At 44.0% G+C, this 22,205-nt stretch overlaps 1 protein-coding gene across 3 annotated transcripts in view; it reads left to right on the forward strand.

The window, feature by feature from the left end:
* The first annotated feature begins 521 nt into the window (after positions 1–521).
* Positions 522–22,205, forward strand: part of TANGO2 (transport and golgi organization 2 homolog) — a 53,979-nt gene continuing 32,295 nt past the window's right edge. For 2 of the 3 annotated variants that reach the window (XR_013539220.1, XM_072983628.2), the window contains exons 1-5: positions 522–637; positions 10,934–11,057; positions 13,854–13,942; positions 18,920–19,039; positions 21,231–21,345. Coding sequence is in view for 2 of the 3 variants with exons in the window: in XM_072983628.2 (XP_072839729.1) it covers positions 11,002–11,057; positions 13,854–13,942; positions 18,920–19,039; positions 21,231–21,345 (380 nt within the window). In the remaining variant the exon portion in view is untranslated. Of the gene's footprint in view, positions 638–1,986; positions 2,106–10,933; positions 11,058–13,853; positions 13,943–18,919; positions 19,040–21,230; positions 21,346–22,205 lie in introns of those variants that run through there. The other variant, XM_078381695.1, reaches the window with a different exon arrangement.

Consider the following 22,205-nt stretch of genomic DNA (forward strand, 5'->3'; position numbering starts at 1 on the left):
CTAGAAGCAGTGCAGAGTTATATCAGGATATAAATTTACAAAGCAGTATATTTACAAAACAGCAGTATATAAATTTACAAAACAAACAAATGAACAAAACCCACTCTGACTGGGAGCAATAGCTCTCTAGAGTTGCAGGAAGGATTCTTCACTGTCTCTCTGCGGAAATCTCTAATGTTCTGTGATAGTCTCCCATCCAAATATTATCCTGATATAACTCTGCACTGCTTCTAGAACTAGACGGTGTGCTCGGGTCGGTATGGTGGTACATGATAATGGACTTCAGATTCTCTCAGCCCTTGCAATGTAGCTAATGGTCTAGCATGTTTGGAATAGTGCAGAAAAATTTAGAGAGCCACCAGATGTTCCCCATCTCTTTCGTTAATTTGGAAAATGTGCATAAGTAGTAAAATGGGCCATTAAACAAAAGTGGTATCAAAGTGCACTCTCTTGCACTTTGGGTTATTTGTTTTTACTCTCATTCTGTTTTGTTCCTTGATACATATTTTTTTTTTCTTCCAGTGAGGTTGATGTCTTGTAATAGCCTAACAGGCTGCACAATACATTGTTGACTGGCAGAGCTTCGTTGTTCGGGAGCACATTAAGAGTATGTGCCGAGGGTGTTAACAAACCAAAGGTACTTTTCCTGCAATCGCTCTTGATCTGGGTTGTCAGAAAATAACTACTGTTTCCTTCCTTGGTGCCAGCTCTGGAGGTCCTCTTATGAAAAATGGATGTTTGCATAAAGCCGCATGAATTCTTAAAGATGACAAGCATAGAAATGTGTAGTGATTTGGGCTTGATAAAGTGTCATTTTGTCCTAGGTCTAAGCGAGCCCATTATTTTAGCGTTGAAAAGAAGCCTTCCCATTTTGAGCAGTCTGCTCCTGCGACGTTGCAGCAGATTTCTGGAAAATAATGGAAGGTCTGCTCACTGTTTATTGCCAGAGCTCAAGAAAGCTTGTGGGACAGGCACGACACACCCAAATACAATGCCTTCGGTGGAACGTGTTTGGTCTTCCTTTGTGGCTGTGTGTTGCAGAAAGCAGTTGGTAATGGTGGTCTTCCATCACAGACCAATCTTCGAAACCCACTGGTTCATAAGAAGAAATACAAGGCAGATTTCCATTAAAAAAAAATTCAGGAGTGGAAGGAAATAGCGGCTAGCTAGCGGTGACCTATACAAGTTCCCGCAGAGCTATTAAGAGCCATAAATGTTTGCTTTTCTGGCACAATCCTTTGCCAGGAGAGATAACACAGCCTTTTTTGGAGGGTAGAAAACACTTCGTGCATGTGAAGGGGCACTTTCACATCACCTTCTTTACGAATCTGGTCTGAAGTATAACTCCTTCTCCAAGCAGTTGCTTTGAGCCCGGTCAGCTAATTAGCCTTAGAGCAAATCTGAAGTGTGGCGCCTCATTGTATTATCTTGTTGCTTTGGTAGGAGCAGTATGTCAGATGCTACCTAATGGAAGAACACATACGTACACTTAATAGTGTCCCTGTGAGAAGGTTTCAATTAGCACTTAAATAAGCAAAATGCTCCAGCAGAACAGTGGAGTTCTTAAATATTTTTAAAAGATTTCTTCAAGATTTTCTAAAGAGAGGGTTTTCTTGAATGAAGGAGGACTGGCATTTTCAAGGGAGGTTTGGAGGTGACTGCTGATAAAATCCATGCTCACAAGTGAGAAAAAAAAGTGTGGAACTTTTGTTCTTTTTGGAAGAGCCTTTACGTACTGACCAGCATGTCAACGCCATGTGAAAACAAGCATTTGGTTGTCTTTTCCCATTGCTTGAAATAAGAACCTTGCACAAGGACGTTTAATCTGCTGCATTCATCAGAACAAGGATTTTTAAAAGCTATTTGGGCCTTTGACCTGGTTTCCTCCTCCCTGGTATTTTTAGTTTCCTTGCACAACATTTCTGATTTCCTTGGGTACAAAACACTCATTTCCCCATTCTGGGAGACTGGTCGCCTCTTTGCGACGTGTAACGTTGGTCTTCGGAGTCAAGCAGGCTGGGTCGGTTTTTTTGGGGCTTTGCATATGACCTGTGGTTTCTGAACCCTGGACTGGTGGGCAAGCCATATAGTTGGATTGATTAGGGGTAAGTAAAATCTTTATACTACGAGTCTCTTTAACCATTCCTCCTTACTAAAAACACCATCACACCTTCAGTTTAGAAAGCCAGATGACTTTAAATTCTCCATCACACCTTCAGTTTAGAAAGCCAGATGCCTTTAAATTCTCCCTTGTGCTTGAGTAGGGGAAACCTCAGCAGAAAAGAAGTCTTGCGCTGCTAAGCAAATGCAGAATACGTTTTTGAGAAGCCTTTCTTCCTCAATATTGAAACTGCTACTGAAACAAAGAGCCCGGGGGTCTTCCTTCCTATGTATCCGCTTCCCCAGTTTTTTCAGCACAACGCCCAGAAGTGTTTATGTTGGCATTCTTACAGCATTTCTCTTCATGAACTAATATACTAACTTTCAGGATATCAAGTAATAACGGATGCCCAAATTAGCTGGAATCTGTTCCAAGTGACCCACTCATTGTGCCTCTTGTGTTGCCCAGCAGTTGTGCCTATTTGTGTCTGTCCTTAATGCAATAGTTTTTTCCAAGGAAGGAAAAAAGATGGAAATGCAGGAGGTCTGGAAACTGAAACTGATCTCTAGATTCATCACCAGATCACCTCCATGAGGCTGGAAATACCTCCTAACCTGCTGTATTACAGGGACCACCACAACTCGGCGATGGGCCACTTTTATTTTTTTGAATGCAAAATATCCCAGGTTCAATCCCTGGAATATTTAATTAGGAGGTTTGGATGGTTAGTTATGAGAAGGGTTTCAGCTGTGTGGATGTGTCCAACATTTTCGATACAAAGGTCTCAATCTGTGAGGTCTGTCATCAGAAGGGTTCTTGGGTAGAAGATTTGGGGAAGGAGCTTTGCCAAAGAATGGAAGGACTCTGGTAGAGTGTTGAAGTCGTGGTCTCTCTGGGTCACTGATGGCTTCAGCCTGTTCTTTTTTTCATGGGTCCTTTTCAGCAATTTGAGAGGTCTTGACTTGAGCACAAGACAAAAATGCTAAACCGTCCCCTCCCCAATATGGATTCCACCATTTGCACAAAATATACCTCGCACCAAAGTCCTAACTCTACTCCCGACTCATCTAAGCTACTATTAGTTGGATGGCAATGCTGAGTCCTGTGCCCTCCACCGTATTTTCTCCATGTGAGCAGGGATGAGATGGAAGAGAAGCGGTTTCTACGTGCGTGTACATGTTGCGCATCATTGAGAATCCTGGAAGATGTGGATTCTTCTCCATATGTGGAGCCTACACGTGAGCTCTTCAGACTGGTCAGTGCATGCATGGAAAAGGAATGGGGCTTAGGCACTCCGTTTTGAATGTATGGACTGCATGAGATGCAATAATGCTTGGATAGGGCTCCTGTGTTTTACCAAAGTCGATGTCAGTTATGAAGTTGGGTGCACACCCATCCAGCAAGCATGAAAGGAAGGCTCTGATGGGTTAGAAAGATTCAAGCCATTCCTCCAGCGCTTCTATTCTTATCAATTTATGCAACATTATTGTATTTTTTTCTGTGCAATCTGCAGGAGCGTGCAAAAGCTAGACTCAGATGTGTAGAATTTCTTTGAGACCACAAAAAAAAAACTTACTCTTTCTAGCAAGGAAAAATATTTTGGTCAAGTCAGGATTTATATCTCTGCTTTGGGTGATCAGTTACTGTTTTCATTTTTCTTCTCCCCTTGCGTCGCCTTCCTATTTTTCTGCAAGCCTCAGCATGTGGATCGTTCCCTGTTTAACCTTATCACCCAAGCTATAGTAACCACACCACCAAACTCAAACGCCATTTAACTTATTTTTTCCCCGCAGCTATGTTCCTGGTCAATATTTTGCTGAATTTTTTAAAAAGGCAGGGTATGAGATAGCGTTTGCCTCAACCTCCCACCGCACACAATATTTTGCAGCATGTGGCATGTCATAGTGACAGTGGCCATGTGTGAATAAGAAGCATGATTCTCAATAAGGGCAGTCAATCAGGTGAGTCAGAAAGGGCATCCTGGCATGCCTCCAGGCCTCACACTTTTGAGTACACACACATGGTGCACAACTGAACTTGCGGCAATAGCGACTCTCCCCCCAAAGAATTTCAAGTTTAAAACATGGCGTACACTCCCTGCGTTTATCAGTGAAGAGCTTCCAAGAGTATCATTCCATAGGTAAACAAGGTGCACAGGGAGTGTGCACCTTGTCAGGGTTGAACCTGGTTTTCTTGCTGCTCCTACAAGTCTGGTAGGGGGCATAAACCCAGGAACCTTAGCAAAAATGGGCAGAGTCAAAAAGTGTAATACAGAATCATCTACACCCAGACCAAAATGGGAAACATAGGAGAAGCAAGCTGGTACTCTCACTTCTGTTCTGAAAGCTCCAACATCCATGGTTTCACGCCTGGAGCTTTTTTGTTGAGTTTCTCGGTGGGCAGCCGCTTGACAGAAACAGCTGGTTTTGGTGTGAATGCTTGAAACCAAATTAACTTGTACTTGCTGTAGTAAACTTTTGCCACTAGCGGCGCATGTTAATCGTCTGACAGAGACCGAAATCTGCCATGAAACAACCCTGATGAGTAGTTAGAAGCCATTGATTGTCAACGGTTTCTTTTGATTGAGTAATCCAATTAATGGGCTGGCAGAGGCGTTTGGCGCAATTCCCTTGGCGCTTAGAGAAGATATCCGACATCTGACCTTAAAACTTGCTGGATCTTCTTCTCCCGGTGGGAGAGAGGGAGGGCCGAACGAGTCTGTCTGATGGTTCCTCTGGGATAACTATGAACTTCAGTCAGAGATTGGAAGAGTTCCCTTTTTTTTTTTTTGACTGTCAATTCTCACCATATCTTATGATGGCTAGGGTATTCTGGGAGTTGTAGTCTTCACATCAAAAAAGCAACTGTTGTTTCTGACCTCTGTAAAACTCTCGGTTTCCTTTTTTGAATAATATTATTTTGGCAATGGCTGATACTTTTGTATGGCAGGGACGGACTCAAATCATGGGAACCGCTGTCAATTAGGACTTAAGTCGCACTGGGGACTTGACTCAGACTTGACCTGGGGTGTTTGTTCTCCACCCCACCCCCAGTGACTCTGATTCAACTCAGAACCCACCCAACCCTCCTTTTATTTCTGGGCGGTGGGGGAGGAGAGCTTGTTTTTTAACAGGGACTTGGACTTGTGACTCTGGACTTGGACCAAAGTCTCAGACATGGACTTGGGACTCTGACCCAAAGACTTGCCCACACCTCTGTTGTATGGATACATGGGGAAGAATGAAAAGGCTGTACACTGGTGCATCGCAAGACGATTGCCTCGCGGGACGATTAATCCGCAAGACAATTGGTTTTTGCAATCGCTGTTGCGCTTCTCAAGACGATGTTTTCTATGGATGATTTTCGCAAGACGACGATTTTTCCCCATTGGAACGCATTGAGTAGATTTCAATGCATTCCAATGGGGAACCGCTTTTCGCAAGACGATGTTTTCATAAGACGACGTTTTTCGCGGAACAAATTAACATCGTCTTGCGAGGCACCACTGTACTTGTTTGTGTTCTCCCACCGTGGGAGGAGAAATCAGGGTTCTTAATCATGGAGCTATAAAGCAAGACCTGTGGGTACTCACAGAATACCATTCTGGGAAGATGTTTCCTTAATGATTAATTTTACACCTCGGGTAGTTAGTCTGCTGTGTTTTGCAGGTAACTTTTTTTTTTCAATACAACAGGTCAGCAGTCATTAAAAAGAACACTGAATGGTTTATTAGGGTCCTCAGAAATCTGTCATTCTCTTGGAAAAACCCAAATTTCTAGTCCCTGTTTTATTTTATCTAGTCCATTATTTCTGTATAATGATTATAAAAGCATTATATTAGATTTTTTTGCTAGGAGTTTCTAACGCTGAATGGGCAATTGAGTGGAAGAAGTACATTCCATGAAGTAGCCTGCAGTCCCCACTAGTTTTCATCAAATAAACATGCCTCCCTATTTAAAATGCTCCTTAGATCTGCGTTGTGTTTTTACAACAGATGAACACAGTTGCCCCACCCAAATACAAAGGGAAGCGCCTTTCTGAACTGTTTATCTATTCCGTGCTACAGTGTACTGCGTTTTTACTGATTTGTGTGAATTTCCCCATGTACATAGCTTGTAGAACTCACCCCTACAAGATGTGATATTCGCCACTCATTTGAAAAAGAATGAGAGAGATTCTTGGGCACCAATCCGGGATGGGAGACCCTTGGCCTCTGAAACACCTTTGGGCTTAATTTCCCATCAGCCTGGCCTCCTCACACGTCTCTTACTAAGGAATTATGGGAGTTGAAGTCCAAATATGTGGAAAGCCAAATCTCTCCCACCCCTGTGATGGGGTTATCAGTAGCTGTTCCTTATAACAAACAGAGTGGCTGTATCACATTTCCAAAGATCTTCAAAGTATGCTGATAACTTTTATTATCAGCAGTGGTGCTTGCTGTTTGTTTTTTGTTATCCGAAGGGAGCGATGGTTACACCCGATCATGTCTAGCTTGCAGTCTCCCAACGCCAGATGTTGCTCTAGGTTTGGTCCAGTTAGGGTTCTTAATCTGTGAACATACTTGGCATTTTTCTTCACCCCATGCAAACTAGGGATGCATATGTAGACTGTAATGCTTCCACCTAGCAAAAAAGGAGCTGGCACAAAAACAGCTTTCTGGACCACCTCTGACTGGAACGTTTATTTTGTAAACAGGAAATGGGTCTGTCCTTTGCGTTTGTTCTGCTGAACAATATCTTTTGAAGTTGAAAGGAAGAAAGACACTGTAAGGTAAACAGGACTGGGTGGCTACCGTTCTTTTCATCGTAATAGATGGCACATTCCATCAAAGCAATGACCAGGATCAGCACATCCTCCATGTCTTGTAGCAAAAGATATCAGAATCTTAGAGACTCTGGGTTTTGTTTGGCACAAGTCTTCATGGATTGCAGCTCACTTCATCGTATGCATCTGAAGAAATGGCCTGCAGTCCGTGAACCCTGAGGTCCAGCAAAAGGTCTTTATGATGACACGCAGTTCTTTAGAGAAACAACACATTTTGGGAGAAATCCAATTGCCAGTCCTGACTTGAATAGAATTAATGCCATGCATGCACATGTTGGCTGAATAGCTCGGTAGTTTAGGCATCTGGCTGCAGAACCAGATGTTTGGAGTTCGATTCCTCACTGTGCCTCCTGTGAGTAGAATTAGCCTATGTAGCTCTGAGCAAGCTGCACCATCCCAGGGTGCCCCTAGAGGGACAAGACACATCTGAAAAACCTTCAAAAGGGTCACCATAAGTCAGAATTGACTTGAGGGCACATTGTTGTTATTATATTATGCATGTGTTGATTTACCAAGTTCCCATTGATTCATTTGGTCCATGCTAATTGGGATGCTAAAAGGGACGTGATGGCGCTGCGGGTTAAACCACAGAAACCTCTGTGCTGCAAGGTCAGAAGACCAGCCATCGTAAGATCAAATCCCGTCGCTTGTCCCAGCTCCTGCCAACCTAGCAGTTCGTAAGCATGTAAAAATGTGAGAAGATAAATAGGTGCCACCTTGGTGGGAAGGTCATGGCATTCCATGTCTAGTCACGCTGGCCACGTGACCACGGAAAATTGTCTTTGGACAAATGTTGGCTCTATAGCTTGGAAACGGGGATGAGCACCGCCCCCTAGAGTCAGACACGACTAGACTAAATGTCAAGTGGCATCTTTACCTTTTAAAATCAGGATTAGCAATTAGACTTTGTCCTACAGCTTGTACTTGCCTTGCAAACTGAGATGGGGAACCAGGTTTGATCCCGGCCCAACTTCGTTCTGTTTGTGGAAGGAAAGTCAGGATCCAAGCAATTGTGTGCTCTCCATCAGACATGTCTTTGGATTATGTTAGCTGCAGGCATGGTTTGGCAAGCTACTGAGATTTACAGAGTTGGCTCCAGCTGAAAAATAGGCTGCTATCTTTCTAGCAAAGCTAGAGCTTATAGTAGCCCCAAGCTGCTGTTTTGGTAGGTCTGTTAATTCTGAAATGCCTTCCAGCACTCCATTCGTGTATCTCTCTGCTTTTCAGGGTAAAGAGTGAAACAGTGTGAACAGCTGCACAACTGGCTTTCTTTTGTGGGAATTAAGATGTGGGATGTGGTGGGAGGGTTTCGCGAGGTTTCGAGAAACAGGGATCTTGAATTAGAAGCAGATTTATTAGCAAGAAACCAAGAGGAGATTATATTTTAACAGCTTCCCTAGGCTTATAACATTTTTAAAAAATGCTTTTGATAAAAATCCTCAGTCATCATGCAGCAGGGCGAGGTTAAGTTAATTATTCAGAGCCGCGGTGGAGTTCATGTATTGATTCCTGCATCCCCATGCCACCATCTCTCTGTTCTGGAAAATCCGTGCTGCACGGAAGCCGTCTGTAGCTTTGAAACTTGCCGAGGCCTGTCCAGTTGCTAACGTTCTAATCATTGTTTCAGCTGAAGGGGAAAGTCAGGCCGAGTGTTGGCTTTATGGCTAGACGCTTTTTCCCAGTGGGGCGATGGAGAAAATATTTGAAAAGCTTTGCAAGGTTCTGATCTGTAAAGTCTATTTGTCATGCCATCGAGACGTGGCTGGAATCCTTAAGCGCGCCAACGGGTCCGGAACTGGGTGTTGTGAAGACTGCGTAAGAAAAATAGGAAGTTGACTTGCAGGTCCATAACCAGATGGGGTGGGGTTTTTTTGCACCAGGGGTGCCAAGATTTAGAGGGCACCAAGATCAAGAAATAAATGAGCTACAGCGGTGCCTCACTTTACGATTGCCCTGCATTACGACGAATCTGCATTATGACGATCTTTTTGCTATCACAATTGCGATCGCAAAGCGATGGTCTAACTGGGGGAATTTCGCTTTGCGATGATCGGTTCCCTGCTTCAGGAACCGATTCTTTGCAAAATGACGTTTTTTAAACAGCTGATTGGCGGTTTCAGAATGGCCGCCGGGTAAATAAAATGGCTCCCCGCTGTGTTTAGGGACGGATTCCTCGCTATACAGGCAGCGAAAATGGTCGCCGTATGGAGGATCTTCGCTAGACGGTGAATTTTAAGCCCATTGGAACACATTGAAAGGTTTTCAATGCGTTTCAATGGGCTTCTTATTTTCGCTTTACGATGTTTTCGCTTAACAGCGATTTTCCTTGAACGGATTATCGCCGTTAAGTGAGGCACCACTGTAGTATTGGGAAAATAAGTGTTGACTTGCAGTGTTCACTTTTTCCTCAATGCATCAACCTTTTCTTTCCAAGATCACCACCTTTTCTCCTTCCCTTTCCTTGGGGTGACCTGCAACCATGTCTCAGGGCGGAGTGGGTGGGAGATGGTGCCACTTGACCCACAGGAAAAAAATGGCTAGTTATGTGTCCTCTTAGCCTGAATTGGCTGCTCTAGCAAATGGTCTTCTCCATCACTGGCTGCCTGATCCAGGCATTGAACCTGGGAGTTTCTAGGTCAATGCAGGTGCTTTACTGCAGAGCTGTGCATCTCCCACATAATGAACTGGCAAGACAGCTCAGTAGTTTAAGTTTCTGGCTGTAAAGGGGTTCAGTTCCCCTCGTGCCTCCTAGACAAGAGCTAGACTCAAAGATCCATTGGGTCTCTTCCAGTTGTGCAGTTCTAAGATGAGATGATGATGATATCCAATGTCCCTATTAAAGATGCGCTTTGCTACCTGTATTTCCCAAGTACCAGAGGGGCTGTTCTGATTTCACTTGGGCCTCCCAGTAGGAGAACAAGACTAGTCTCATGCACTTAATCTGCACTTGTGTCTACCGCAGTTAGCAATTTTCTGGAGTAGAATTTATGTCAATCTATGCTTTACTTTCTTATTTATGCCAGTAAAGTGGAGCCTGCACTTGCCTACCGTTCATTAGGATCATTAATAGCTTTTGTTCATATTCGAGGGACATGGTGGTGCTGCAGGTTAAACCACAGAAGCCTCTGTGCTGCAAGGTCAGAAGACCAGCAGTCGTAAGATCGAATCCACGCGACGGAGTGAGCTCCCGTCGCTTTGCCCCAGCTGTTCGCCAACCTAGCAGTTTGAAAGCATGCAAAAATGCGAGTAGATAAATAGGTACCACCTCGGTGGGAAGGTCATGGTGTTCCCTGTCTAGTTGCGCTGGCCATGTGACCACGGAAACTGTCTTCGGACAAACGCTGGCTCTATGGCTTGAAAACGGGGATAAGCACCGTGCTGTAGAGTCAGACACGACTGGACTAAACGTCAAGGGGAACCTTTACTTTATATACTCCCCGTATTAAGAGAAATAAATATGGACTGGAAAGGGAGCAGAGAGTATGCAAGCTTGAAGACCTTCAGAACTCAATGCATTTAGAGCATGCGTGTGATTTCTCCTTCCACAGATTCCAGACAAGAAAACAACTAAAAAAAGAGATCATAGCTTTTGAAAGGTTATTTCTTGGCCTGATAATACAATTTCTTGTTTTCTATGTTTTTTTTTTAGTCTCTGGTGCAGAAAGCATGTTTATTTATACAGAAATAAATTGGCTAGACTTAAATGCAATCCAGCAGAAAAATTCTGTCTCAAGGAATTTTCCTTTGCTTTTTGCTGAAACAGACTAGCATGGCTACTTCTCTGAAAACTGTTTAAAACATTACGTCTTTGGCAATGGCAAAGGTTTGCTTTAGAGCTTGTAGGTCGTTGCCCCCCAAATTATGAAGTCTGTTAATTTTAGCACGGAAGATTGCAAATGCAGATTGCTTCCTGGCAGGAACCTGGAACGTAAGGCACGAAGTGGAGGCTGGGTTTATGTGAACGCCACACTCACGTTGGCTCTTATCGCACATCTGTTTCACTTGCAGGCTGCCACAGCATGACCTTTCTTCACTGACGCTGTCCGGAGGAAGGACCACATCTGGATTCATCATCCATGTGCATTCTCTTCTTGAAGTTTGACCCCCGACCGGTTTCCAAAAATGCATACAGGTAATGTTCATCTCTGGGTAAAGTTTCTTCTCTTGGTGTTGGCTGCTTACGACCTTAAACTATTTGTCCCCTTAATAGAAAACAAATGCTATCCAGTGAACACTGGGCTTTGTTTCTTGGAAGGAGGCACTAACAAGCACAGCAAGTGAACTGAACTAGGCAAAAGGTAGATAATCAGATAAGCCCAAGTATGTTTTCTCCTCTTGTCTTTTCTACGTCTGTGTATAAACGGGTACTCTTGCATTTCCATCTTCTCGGACCTCACCTTTTGCGTTTTTCTTTTGGTCCTGGTTCAAGGAATGTCTGTCAGCCGAGTGGCATAGCTGGAAGCTAGCACTAGAGTCTTTTCTAAATACGTTTGTTTTTTTCTCCTCTTGCACTATCCTGAAATGGATGTCCTTGAATGCAATCAATAGCTCATTTCTCTTTTGTGTAACGCCGCTCTGCAGAGCGGTCTTCGTAGTCCCTAGTTTGCAGGAGACGAGGAAAGGGATCTGATGATGAAGAGTAGAAAGCTTAAGCACCGACTGGCTGACGCTGTCCTGGGGCCCCTTGGGCAGGACTGCCTGTACTCTTTGCTGATTCCTCTCACTAGGCCTTGGCCCCCAGGAGCTGAGGTCCCAAAGGACCTCAGGTCTGAGCCACAGAGCCTGGGCTTTATGCTGAGTCCAAACCGGAAGCGACACCAGAAGCAGATGTGGAAGCTTTCCCAGCTGAGAGGCAACCTACAAGGGTCTTTGGCTACTGACCTCTGGGGAGGATGGTTGGAGCGGTCTCCATCAGACGGCAGGAAAAAACGGACAACTGAGAAGTTGAAGTTAACCACCCTCTGCTTGCCATGTATCAGGAGGATTGGGGCCGTGCCCAAGGAAGAAGACTGGCTGATTTCCCTGTTCAATGCCCCTGTTTCCAGGTCAAGGACGTCTTGGTGCCCCTTTACCCACCAAGATGCCGGGGCGCACATTTGTTTGTGGGCTTCCCAGAGGCATCTTATGAGTCCCTGTACAGGCAAAATATTCCTTCCGTAGGATCCGTGGGGGTTCTTGGTTGCTCACTAAGGTTTCTTTCGTAAAACGGTAGATCCCGTTGAGTGCGGGAACCATGTATAAAATCCCACTTTTTGTAACGCACATTCCTACTTTTGCAAATACAGGTTTTAGATTTTTGGAGCCGTAATCTTTTTATGGCACTGAATTATATCACGGGAAATTGGCTCATTGGAAATGATTTCTCATGTTTCCAACTTTCTTGCCCCCACATTAAGAAGTTACATAAATCTTCACACGGCTGAGGTTATGAAGCTATTTTTAGAGTTCTGTATAATTTATTTGGAGGAGATAGCTGCTGCTTCTCTCTAATACGGCTACTTTAAAAAGAAGGATAAGGTATTTTAATTACCTTAAAGTCTCCTTACTGTAGTTTGAAGGCTTCGGCTTCTAGCTTTGTCTTCAGCGCGTTCAGACCTCTGTGCGGGGAAAAGTTCCCATGTTATTTGAGGGCACAAATGAACTTTCATGTTCATATACTCCCAAAAGATCCATCTTAGAAACATCAAGTTGAAGTCCTTGCTGTTTCAGGCTCAGAAGCCAGCTGGGGCCGTGACCGCAACCCAGAGTTACAGTGGTGCCTCGCATTACGACGTTAATTCGTTCCAGCGAAATCGCTGTAGAACGAAAACGTCGTCATGCAAAAAGAAAAAACCCATTGAAATGCATTAAAACCCATTTAATGCGTTCCAAAGGGCTGTAAACTCACCGTCCAGTGAAGATCCTCCATAGGGCGGCCATTTTCGCTGCCTGTGCAGCAAGGAATCTGTCCCAGAAAACAGCGGGAGGCCATTTTGTTTAGCCGGCGGCCATTTTGAAACTGCCGATCAGCTTTTGGAAAATCGTCGTTTTGCAAAGAATCGGTTTCCAAAGCAGGGAATCGGATCATCGCAAAGCGAAATTCCCCCATAGGAAACATCGTAATGCGTTTTCATCATTAAACGGAGCAATCGTAAAGCGAGGCACCACTGTATATACAGTATTTAATATTTTCAGACTGTGGCTAAGTAAGACTGTGGATACTGGTCCTGTGTATATGGGGGTTCTGGTGTATTGCTTAGGGATAATAGAAGTTGCTGCCCAACAACTTCTAAAGGGCCACACATTTCCCCTGTCCCTGTGCTAACCATTCCACCACGTTGTGTCTGTGGTGCCACATGGCCATCTGTGTATTGACTCTTTGAAAAGATGAAAGATCTCCTTTGAGTTGGATTCCTGCATCCAGCAGGGGGTTGGACTTGATGGCCTTCTAGGCCCCTTCCAACTCCACTATTCTATGATTCTATGAATAGCCAGTGTGGTTAGTGGATAGACTGATGGACTAAGAACTCAGGCGGTCTGAGTTCAAATCCCTGCTCATTCATGGACACCCACTGGGGAAGTGGAACTGGTAAAACCACTCTTTAAATATCTCAGCTACCTTGAAAGCCTTGGTAGAACTGCCATGAGTTGGTTCCATCTTGACGGCCCATGTCAACAACAAAGAAACAAATTTTGCATCTTCTTGAAGACTAACAGCTGTTTGGTCCAGTACAGAGGTCCGCTTGGAATTTAATAACCAGAGCACAGAGTGCTGGTCCTCTGAAGATGCCGGCCAGAGAGACTGGCGAAACGTTAGGAATCATGACTCTTTTCCCCCTCCCACCAAAATTGTATCTTTTTGGCATATCAGTGACAAATCCAAAGATTCTTGTCGATTGAACACCTTGACCCTCTAAAACCCTTGTGTTGTCCCCTTCGTTTCTTGCAGGCTTATCCTAGCAGCTAACAGAGATGAATTCTATCACAGACCGTCAAAATCAGCTGAATTCTGGGACAGTAGCAATGAGATCCTCAGTGGTAGGTAACACTCCCCTTGTTTCTCTCTTCCTTTGTCGCATTGCAGAGGTAGGTTCTCTGCCTCCCATTTTATCCACACCACAGTCTTCGTGGGAGCTCAACTAACAAGCTTTATGGCCGACAGAGATTTGAACCCTTGTCTTCCTAGAGCCCGTGCACAGCGTAGGGCAGACTGCTGGTGGCCCTCCAGAGGTTGTTGAACTTTATCCCCCCCTCCCCAAGCATTTCTCATCATGAGCTAGGCACATGGGATTTACAGTATTTAGACGTCCCTTGATTCTCAGCTGTGTTCTGAGCATTGCCCCACACTGCCTGCCCATCATGATTTCCATCTCTGTCTCTGACTGTAAATGTACAAGAGCCAAGTATGGGAGGGAGAGTCTATTTCGTGGGTCAGTACTGGTATCTTTTCTGGACTGACAACCTATTACTTTCAGTATGTATGGAAAGGTGAAATTTTGGCTGCCCTCTTGCTAGTTACATCTGCAAACATACAGCAAATGGGATACAAGTTGCCCCAAATTAAGCAATTACTGTAGACATTACAGTATTTACGCTGAGTCATGAGCACAACAGAGCACATATGTAGCAAAAATATCTTCTCTGGAGGCAATTTACCACCAAAAGTTAAATTACTGTATACAGGTGTGGTCCTTACTGTTATTGTGGATAATATTGCTATAGTATGATTAGATGCCGAGAGCCAGTTTTGTAAAACGGATAGGGCTGGGCTCTTTGAGTATTGGAGACCCCATAAGTTGCAAGTAGAGATGGGGGTATTCGTATACAGATACCCCCGCACAAGTGGCATTGACGAGGGTCCAGCCCCATGGGGCCGGACGGTCCACTCACCGAGCCGATGCGGACGGCGCGATTCTACCAATGGATCCGCAGCTCGCGATCCGCTCGCCACTCTTCAACTCTTGCACCAAGGCTTGTCCTCCCGCCTCCTGCCAGGAGTGGCGAGTGGATCGCGCACGGCGGAGTCATTCGTAGAATTGTGCCATCCGCATCCGCATTGGATTGGTGAGTGGACCATCTGGCCCCATGGGACTGGACCCTCGTTAATGCCACCCGTGCGGGGATATTCGTATACGTATACCCCCATCTCTAGTTGCAAGTGACTTGACAGCACATAGCAACATGATTAGGTGTTATGTAGTCCTTTTGTGGCCTTTTTCTTCATTTTGTAAATGCCATATGGTCAGAGAGCTAAAAGCATCTATTTACTGCCATGTCTGCTATAATGTGGTCTATAATGTGATTTCTATTCAGCTGGGGTCCAAAGATAAATTATATTTTCAACATGGGTGCCATTTTCTGAGATATTACCTTTACCACTTATGTTGGGGTGCCCCCCCCTTTTTTTTTACAGCCTACACAGCAGTGTTTTAATTTGACACCTGGATTCGGGTGATTTCAGCCCTACTTAAACCTAATAGAAATGGATTCTCTGCTTCCATAAATGTAGCGTGACAACCCATTTTTCAAGGGTTCAGTTTTGGCAGGCCGGCCAGAAGTATTTGTGTGATCTTGGCTTTCATCTTTAATCATAACGGGCATTGATCAAGTGGCTTTAAAACACTGAAACAAGTTTTGGGCTAAAAGGAAAGTGAGTTTCTGAAATGTCTCATTCATTGCCTTTTATTTTATTTTATTTTTCCCGCTGTTCACACAGATTACTAAAAACCGTCGTCTGATATTCTTAGCTGATGAGCCTCCTGCCATGAAAATATTCTTTAATGCCTTATTCAGTTTTCTTGTCCTCTAAGCTCCATCTTCCATTAGCTTGCCTAGAGAAAATGACATTAAGGACAAGCCTCGATTATGTGCATAAATAAAAATGAGACGTGGGAAGGGAAAACAGAGTTTAAAACAACAAGGCTTGACGGTGCTGGAGATTTTTCTCCGATGCTTGATGCTGTTGTCATGGGCAGGAAGAATTATAAGGATAAATCAAGCTCTCTGCACTGCAGTGCCATTTACTTTCTGGAAATCTGACTTTCATTCCAAATTCTTGATGGATCTGCTGCACCATCGTGTCTCGTCCCCCCCCCCCATTTCCTTTTTTACAGATGCATAGCTGGGGGGGAAGGAAGCGAAAGAAATGCTGCCTTTGAAGCTGAAATCAGAATTTTCACCAAGTGCCAGCCTATAGCAAAACTAAGAGAAGCTTAAATTCTTTCATTTGTTTGTCATCTGTCTCTTTCTCCCTCTCTCTCTTGAAGCTTTCCTCTGCCTTATTTTATGAAGCACAAGTGCCTTGAATTGAAAATATCAAGGGTGTTAGTGCTCAGGTTATGTTCCCTGTGCAGCTGACACCCTTTGAATTAATAATGCTCCTCTTTTTTATCCCCAGTGAAACTAGGTGTACCCAAAAAAAGATAAAGCCAAAAGGAAGTGTGTTAAGCTGATTTTGCATTTTTAACTTCTTTTTTAAATTGCCGACATGCAACAGTGTTTTTAACCAGCCTAGTTGCCACATGGAGTTCTTTACAGGCCAGTGAGTGGGCTTGTGGTGGGAGGAGAAGGCTTAGCCACCCGGCCCTTCTCTACCATCCTGGTTGGTTTCTAGGATGGGCATAAACTGAGATGGGCATAAATTGCCAATTCGGTGGATCATCATCATCTTAGAACTACAGAGCTAGAAGGGACCCTACGCATCAGGGAGTCCAGCCTCTGTCTTTTCAGCCGAACAGGTGTTTGGTGTTTCTCAGCCCCGCCTCCTCTGGCAGTCGCCCACTGAGAGGCAGTGACTGGAGGAGGCAGAGCGTGGAAGTCGGGGTGCTGCTTCTTGAGTGGGTACCCCCCCTAGAGGAGGTGGGGCTGGGAAGCGCAAGACACCTATTTCACTGAAAAACAAACACACACGGACCACTGAACTAGAGGTTTGTGCCCTTCTCTAGATTTTTCTTCTTACTTTTCCCTATTCTTTATTTCATTGTAACTGTTACTGAATTACCATGTTCTTGTCTGTTTTTCATTGTTTGATTTTTGTATTGGAAGCCACCTAGAGTAGTCTGGTAGTCCAGATAGGCGGGGTATAAATTAACTTATGAAATAAATAATTGAATGAATGAATGAATGAATGGATAGATGGATAGATGGATAGATGGATAGATAGATAGATAGATAGATAGATAGATAGATAGATAGATAGATAGATAGATAGATAGATAGATAGATAGATAGATAGATAGATAGATACTAGTGAAGAAAATCCAGCTCTTCTCCAAGAAGCGTGAAAACACGGGATGATTCGGGGACGAAAGAAAAATTGCACTGCCACCTTTCACCAGTACACATGATTTCGGTGATGTCCAGTGTGGTTCCATTCTGGTGTCTGAAAAAAAAAAGGTTTTTTTTTGTTTTTGCCAAGAAGTGCGTAGCCAGCATGGTTTCCGGCCATTAGTGATTCTGGAAATGACCATTTTAAAAAAGTAACTTTTTCCAGGCTCTACTCTTTCTCTGGCCTGGGGTGCGTGCTTGTAGATAAGAGACCGATCAGTGTGTAACAGGTGCGGGAATATCGGTTAAAGTATCAGAGACTTGAGGAATGGCAGCCCAACTATATAAACATTTTTTTGGGTGGCTTTGGGCCAGCCTGCCTCTCAAGCTGACCCACCTTGTCAGATTGTTGTGAGGATAAAGTGGAAAGACAGAGAACATTGTATGCTGCTTTGAAGCTTAGTGCCCAAAGAAACTCAGGATATCTGTGTAACTAATGCAATGGATAACGAACAAAGAGGATTTTTTAAAAAAAGCTAGGAAGCCAAAACAAAACAAAAAGTCAGCTGTACCAGTGCATTGTTCCCAAAGCATTTTGAGTTCTGTTTGTTTAGCAAGGGAAAATAGAACATATAATTGGTTGTGGTGTGCCATCAAGTCGCTCTCGATGTATAGTGACTCTAAAAAGTGTTTCCAATGTGTTTAAGAGGTTCGGGATGTTACCCTAACCATTCTCATTTTTTTCATGGCTAACTGGGCATTTGAACTCGGGTCTCTGGAGACTTCTGTCTGGAAGTTCCACCTGCATCCTTACACCATCTCTCAGAAAATGCCATCCAGAAAGCGTCTGGAAAATGTTTTAGAAACAAGTTTATGTATCCTGGAAAAAAAACATCAAGAATTAGAAAGTTTCCTGTATTAGAGAAGTAGGTCTCACAACCCTCTGGGAGGTAGATATTAGTGGGGCTGTCCTTTTTGTTTCTGTTTACAGATCAACTCCTGCCTTGGGTTTTGTGACGGGAAAAATGTGCTCATCTACTGAGATTGCCGGGTAATCTAGAGCAGTGGTTTCCAACCTTGGGCCTCCAGATTTTCTTGGACTTCAGCTCCCAGAAATCCTGGCCAGCAGAGGTGGTGTTGAAGGCTTCTGGGAGTTGCAGTCCAAGAACATCTGGAGGCCCAAGGTTGGAGACCACTGATCTAGAGCCATCGGCAAAACCACTTCCTAAGTCGATGCATTTTTACACAACTTAAGGTGGTGGGTTGTTAATACACATCTGCCTATTTTCGTCTCTAACATAGAGGAGGATACTTGGATAACGGGAAAGCTGGTGTAATGTAGATCAGTGATTCCCAACCATGGGTCCCCCAGATATTCTTGGACTGCAACTTCCAGAAGCCTTCACCACTGGCTGTGCTGGCCCAGAATTTCTGGGAGTTCTAGTCCAAGAACATCTGGGGAGTCAAGGTTGGGAATGCCTGGTTGGTAGAATTTCAGACCAGGACTCTGGAGATATGGCTCCAAATCTTCACTCATCCATGGAATGTCAATGATAAGTGACAATAAGAAACTGTTCCTTGAACATCTCACATACTTTTATAATCCTGTTAGGGTCACCATAAGTCAGAAGTGACTTGACAGCCCATGAGAAAAAATCAGATAATTAGTTGAAATTGCAAAACCTCTGGTACAGAGATCAGGCAATGCTTCTTATCATTTTAATGTGGCTTGTTACCTTCTTACCGTAGGCTTGGACATGGAAGAAGGGAAAGAAGGGGGGACCTGGCTTGGAATCAGCAAGAAAGGCAAAATGGCGGCCCTGACCAACTACATGCAGCCAAAGATAGACAAGGATGCAAAAGGAAGAGGTAGGTATGAGGTACGTAGAAACAGCTGGAGAGGCTGAGGAAGCTGTATGTGTCATATCACGATTTTGATGACATGGAAACATACAGTTTGTGTGTGTGTGTAGTCGAGAGACTATGGTAACATGCTCTGAACAGAGGTCTTGTAATGGTGTCTAGTGTGGCTGAGAAGGCCAATTCGAGAGTGACAATCCCTTCCACACTGAAGACGAATACAATCTGTCCCCTGTCCAGCTCCCTGGTTTTGCTGGTTTCAGAACTGCCTTTTTGCCTCAGCCTGCTGGACAAGGGTCTCTTCAAATTGGGAGAGGCCATGATGCACCACTTGCCTCCAGGCTGAATGCTCAGATGTCAAGGTTTCCCATCTGTTGAGGTCCATTCCTAAGGCCTTCAGATCTTGCTGCAGATATCTTTGTATCACAGCTGTGGTCGCCCTCTGGGGCGATTTCCCTGCACTAATTCTCCATACAGGAGATCTTTGGAATCCAGCCATCAGCCATTCTCACGACATGCCCATGCCAACATAGATGTTGCTGGTTCAGTAATGTATACATGCTAAAAATTCTAGCTCGTTCTAGGACTACTTTGTCCTCCCAGGTGATACTAAAAATGTGTCGGAGACAACGCATATGGAATGTGTTCAGCTTCTTCTCCTGTCGTGCACAAAGGGTCCAGGACTCACTGCAGTAGAGGAATGTGCTCAGGACACAGGCTGTATGGACCTGTCATCAGCTTCTTATTGAGCCATACTCTCTTTGTGAGCTGCTTTGCCAGTGTGTTTGTCCAGCTTGGCATCTAGGGACAGAGTGTCAGAGATCCTACAGCCAAGGTACACAAAGTCATGAACAACCTCCAATTCTTGCGTGGAGATGGTAATAGAGGGAGGTGAGTCCATGCCCTGGCCCATGACTTGTGTTTTCTTCAGGCTGATTGTTAGTCCAAAGTCTTGGCAGGCCTTACTAAAATGATTCATGAATTGTTGGAGGTCTTCAGTAGAATGGGCAACAATGGCTGCATCATCGGCGAAGAGGAAGTCCCATATGCATTTCAGTTGGACTTTGGTCCTCGCTCTCAATCTAGAGAGATTAAAGAGCTTTCTGTCTGATCTAGTCCGGAGATAGACACCTTCTGTTGCAGTTCCAAAGGCATGCTTCAGCATGACAGCAAAAAAGATCCTAAACAGGGTCGGCGCGAGGACACAGCCCTGTTACACTCGGCTTCGGATGTCAAAGGAATCTGATGTTGAGCCATCAAACACTGCAGTGCCCATTTCCTCATGAAAGGACCTGATGATGTTAAGGAGTCGAGGTGGACATCCAATCTTGAGAAGTACTTTTAAAAGGCCATCCTTGCTAACCAACATACAGTGTGTACATTGATAAAAAGGTATTGCAGTGGAGTGTGAAGTTCCACATGTGTACCAAGCTGATACACACTCCGGAATGCTGGGGTTTTGTCAATAGGGATTCCCTACTCTATGTGTACATGGATCCTGTCTGCCCATGGACTCAAAATGGGTTGAGCCCATATGTACATAAGAACAAGAAAAAAGGTGCAAAACGGTATGTTTTCACAGCAGAATTGGACAGAATTCTTAACAACTGGATATAACATTTAGGGATGCTGAGAATGGGGTGGAGGGTGGGGAAGGGATGAGCAGAATGAATTTTCAACATTTATTTACCCACACGGCAAGCACAAAGATTTGAATTTATTGCGACAAAGGCAATCACAGAAATTCAGAAGTTCTCAGAAGGGAGTGAGATGAGTTCTCAGAGCCAGTGTGTTAAAGAGCCGTGGGGCAGAGTTGGGGGGGGGGAAGGCAGGAAGAATCGGCTGGAAATTCTGTTGCCCTCCGATAAGGATCCCCACACCTAGATGGATGGGTGCGATTGATGCAGGGTTCTTCCCTTGTACGAAATATGGATAAAAATATTTGAGCAGCTAAAATATTGACCGATAATGTAAAGGGTAACGTATTAATGGTGAGCCCCGTACATAATTGATCAAAGTTATGTGCTCGGCTTTCATGCTTTGCCCTTGGTAATAGCAAGCCTGAGAGCTTATTCATTTCTGAAAGAGAGTCGAGCTGGCCGGGTGAGGTGAAATAGCTGTGTCTCTTATAGGAAATCATTCTCTCTGACTCTTAACTCTCCTTTCTCATGCCGCCCCCCTCCACCATTATTCTCTGCAGGTGCCCTCGTGACAAATTTTTTGACTTCGGATGTGGACAGCTACTCTTACTTGAAGAAAGTGGCCTTAGAAGGACACCTTTACAATGGATTTAATTTAATAGCCGCAGACTTGAAGTAAGTCTTTCGAAAGTTCACAGTCAAGCTGCAATGGGTGAGAAATGCAGGGGGTTGGTGGAGGTCCTGTAATTGATGGCGCTAAATGTTCATAACATCGGCATTTGTCATACCAAGGGTTATGATTTCTCGAGGGGCTTTTTTAAACGCCAGCTTTTGGCTATCAGGGAGAGAGTGCAAGGTTTTGTGTAACCCAGGTGCACAAGAAATGTACAGTTTTAACTACAGAAATGTAGGAACCGGACATGGGCCATCTGTTGAAGACTAGTATATTTTCCCACCTTGAAGAAATAACTTCAAATGTAAAAAAAAATATATATAGCATTTATTTCTTTGTTATTAAGTATGGTATTATAAATCCTGAAATGTATTCCCTACACTCTAATGCCCAGAAGGCCATTTTATTATGAGTGGCCCTTGAGAAAACCTTTAATTGAGGGGTGAGTAGCTTGCAGCCCATAAGATGCTCATATGTGATATTCACAGACAATTCCAGAATAGAAAATCTTTTTTAAAAAAAGACATTGCTCTGAAATTCCATTGGGAATTATTTTCTAAATTCCATTTCTAAATTCCATTCTAAATTCCATTTAGAATTATTTTCTAAATAATTATTTTTATTTTTTCAAAAAATATATATTTTTGGGCACTAGAGGGCACAAAGTGGCTTTTTAGATTTAAAAGCTGCTTTTGTAACAATTTCTTTTCAGCACAGAGTTGTGGCAAAATCAGCACAAACAATTTCAGCATCTGGAGTTGTAGGAGCTGGTGTTGCCTTCCAGATTCCACCCACTCCGTTATCACCTCTGTTCCAGATGTTTTAAACTATAGTACAGTGGTGCCTCGCATAGCGAACGCCT

This window comes from Pogona vitticeps, chromosome 14 (assembly GCF_051106095.1).
Source record: "Pogona vitticeps strain Pit_001003342236 chromosome 14, PviZW2.1, whole genome shotgun sequence".
In the NCBI taxonomy this organism is placed as follows: Eukaryota; Metazoa; Chordata; class Lepidosauria; order Squamata; family Agamidae; genus Pogona; species Pogona vitticeps.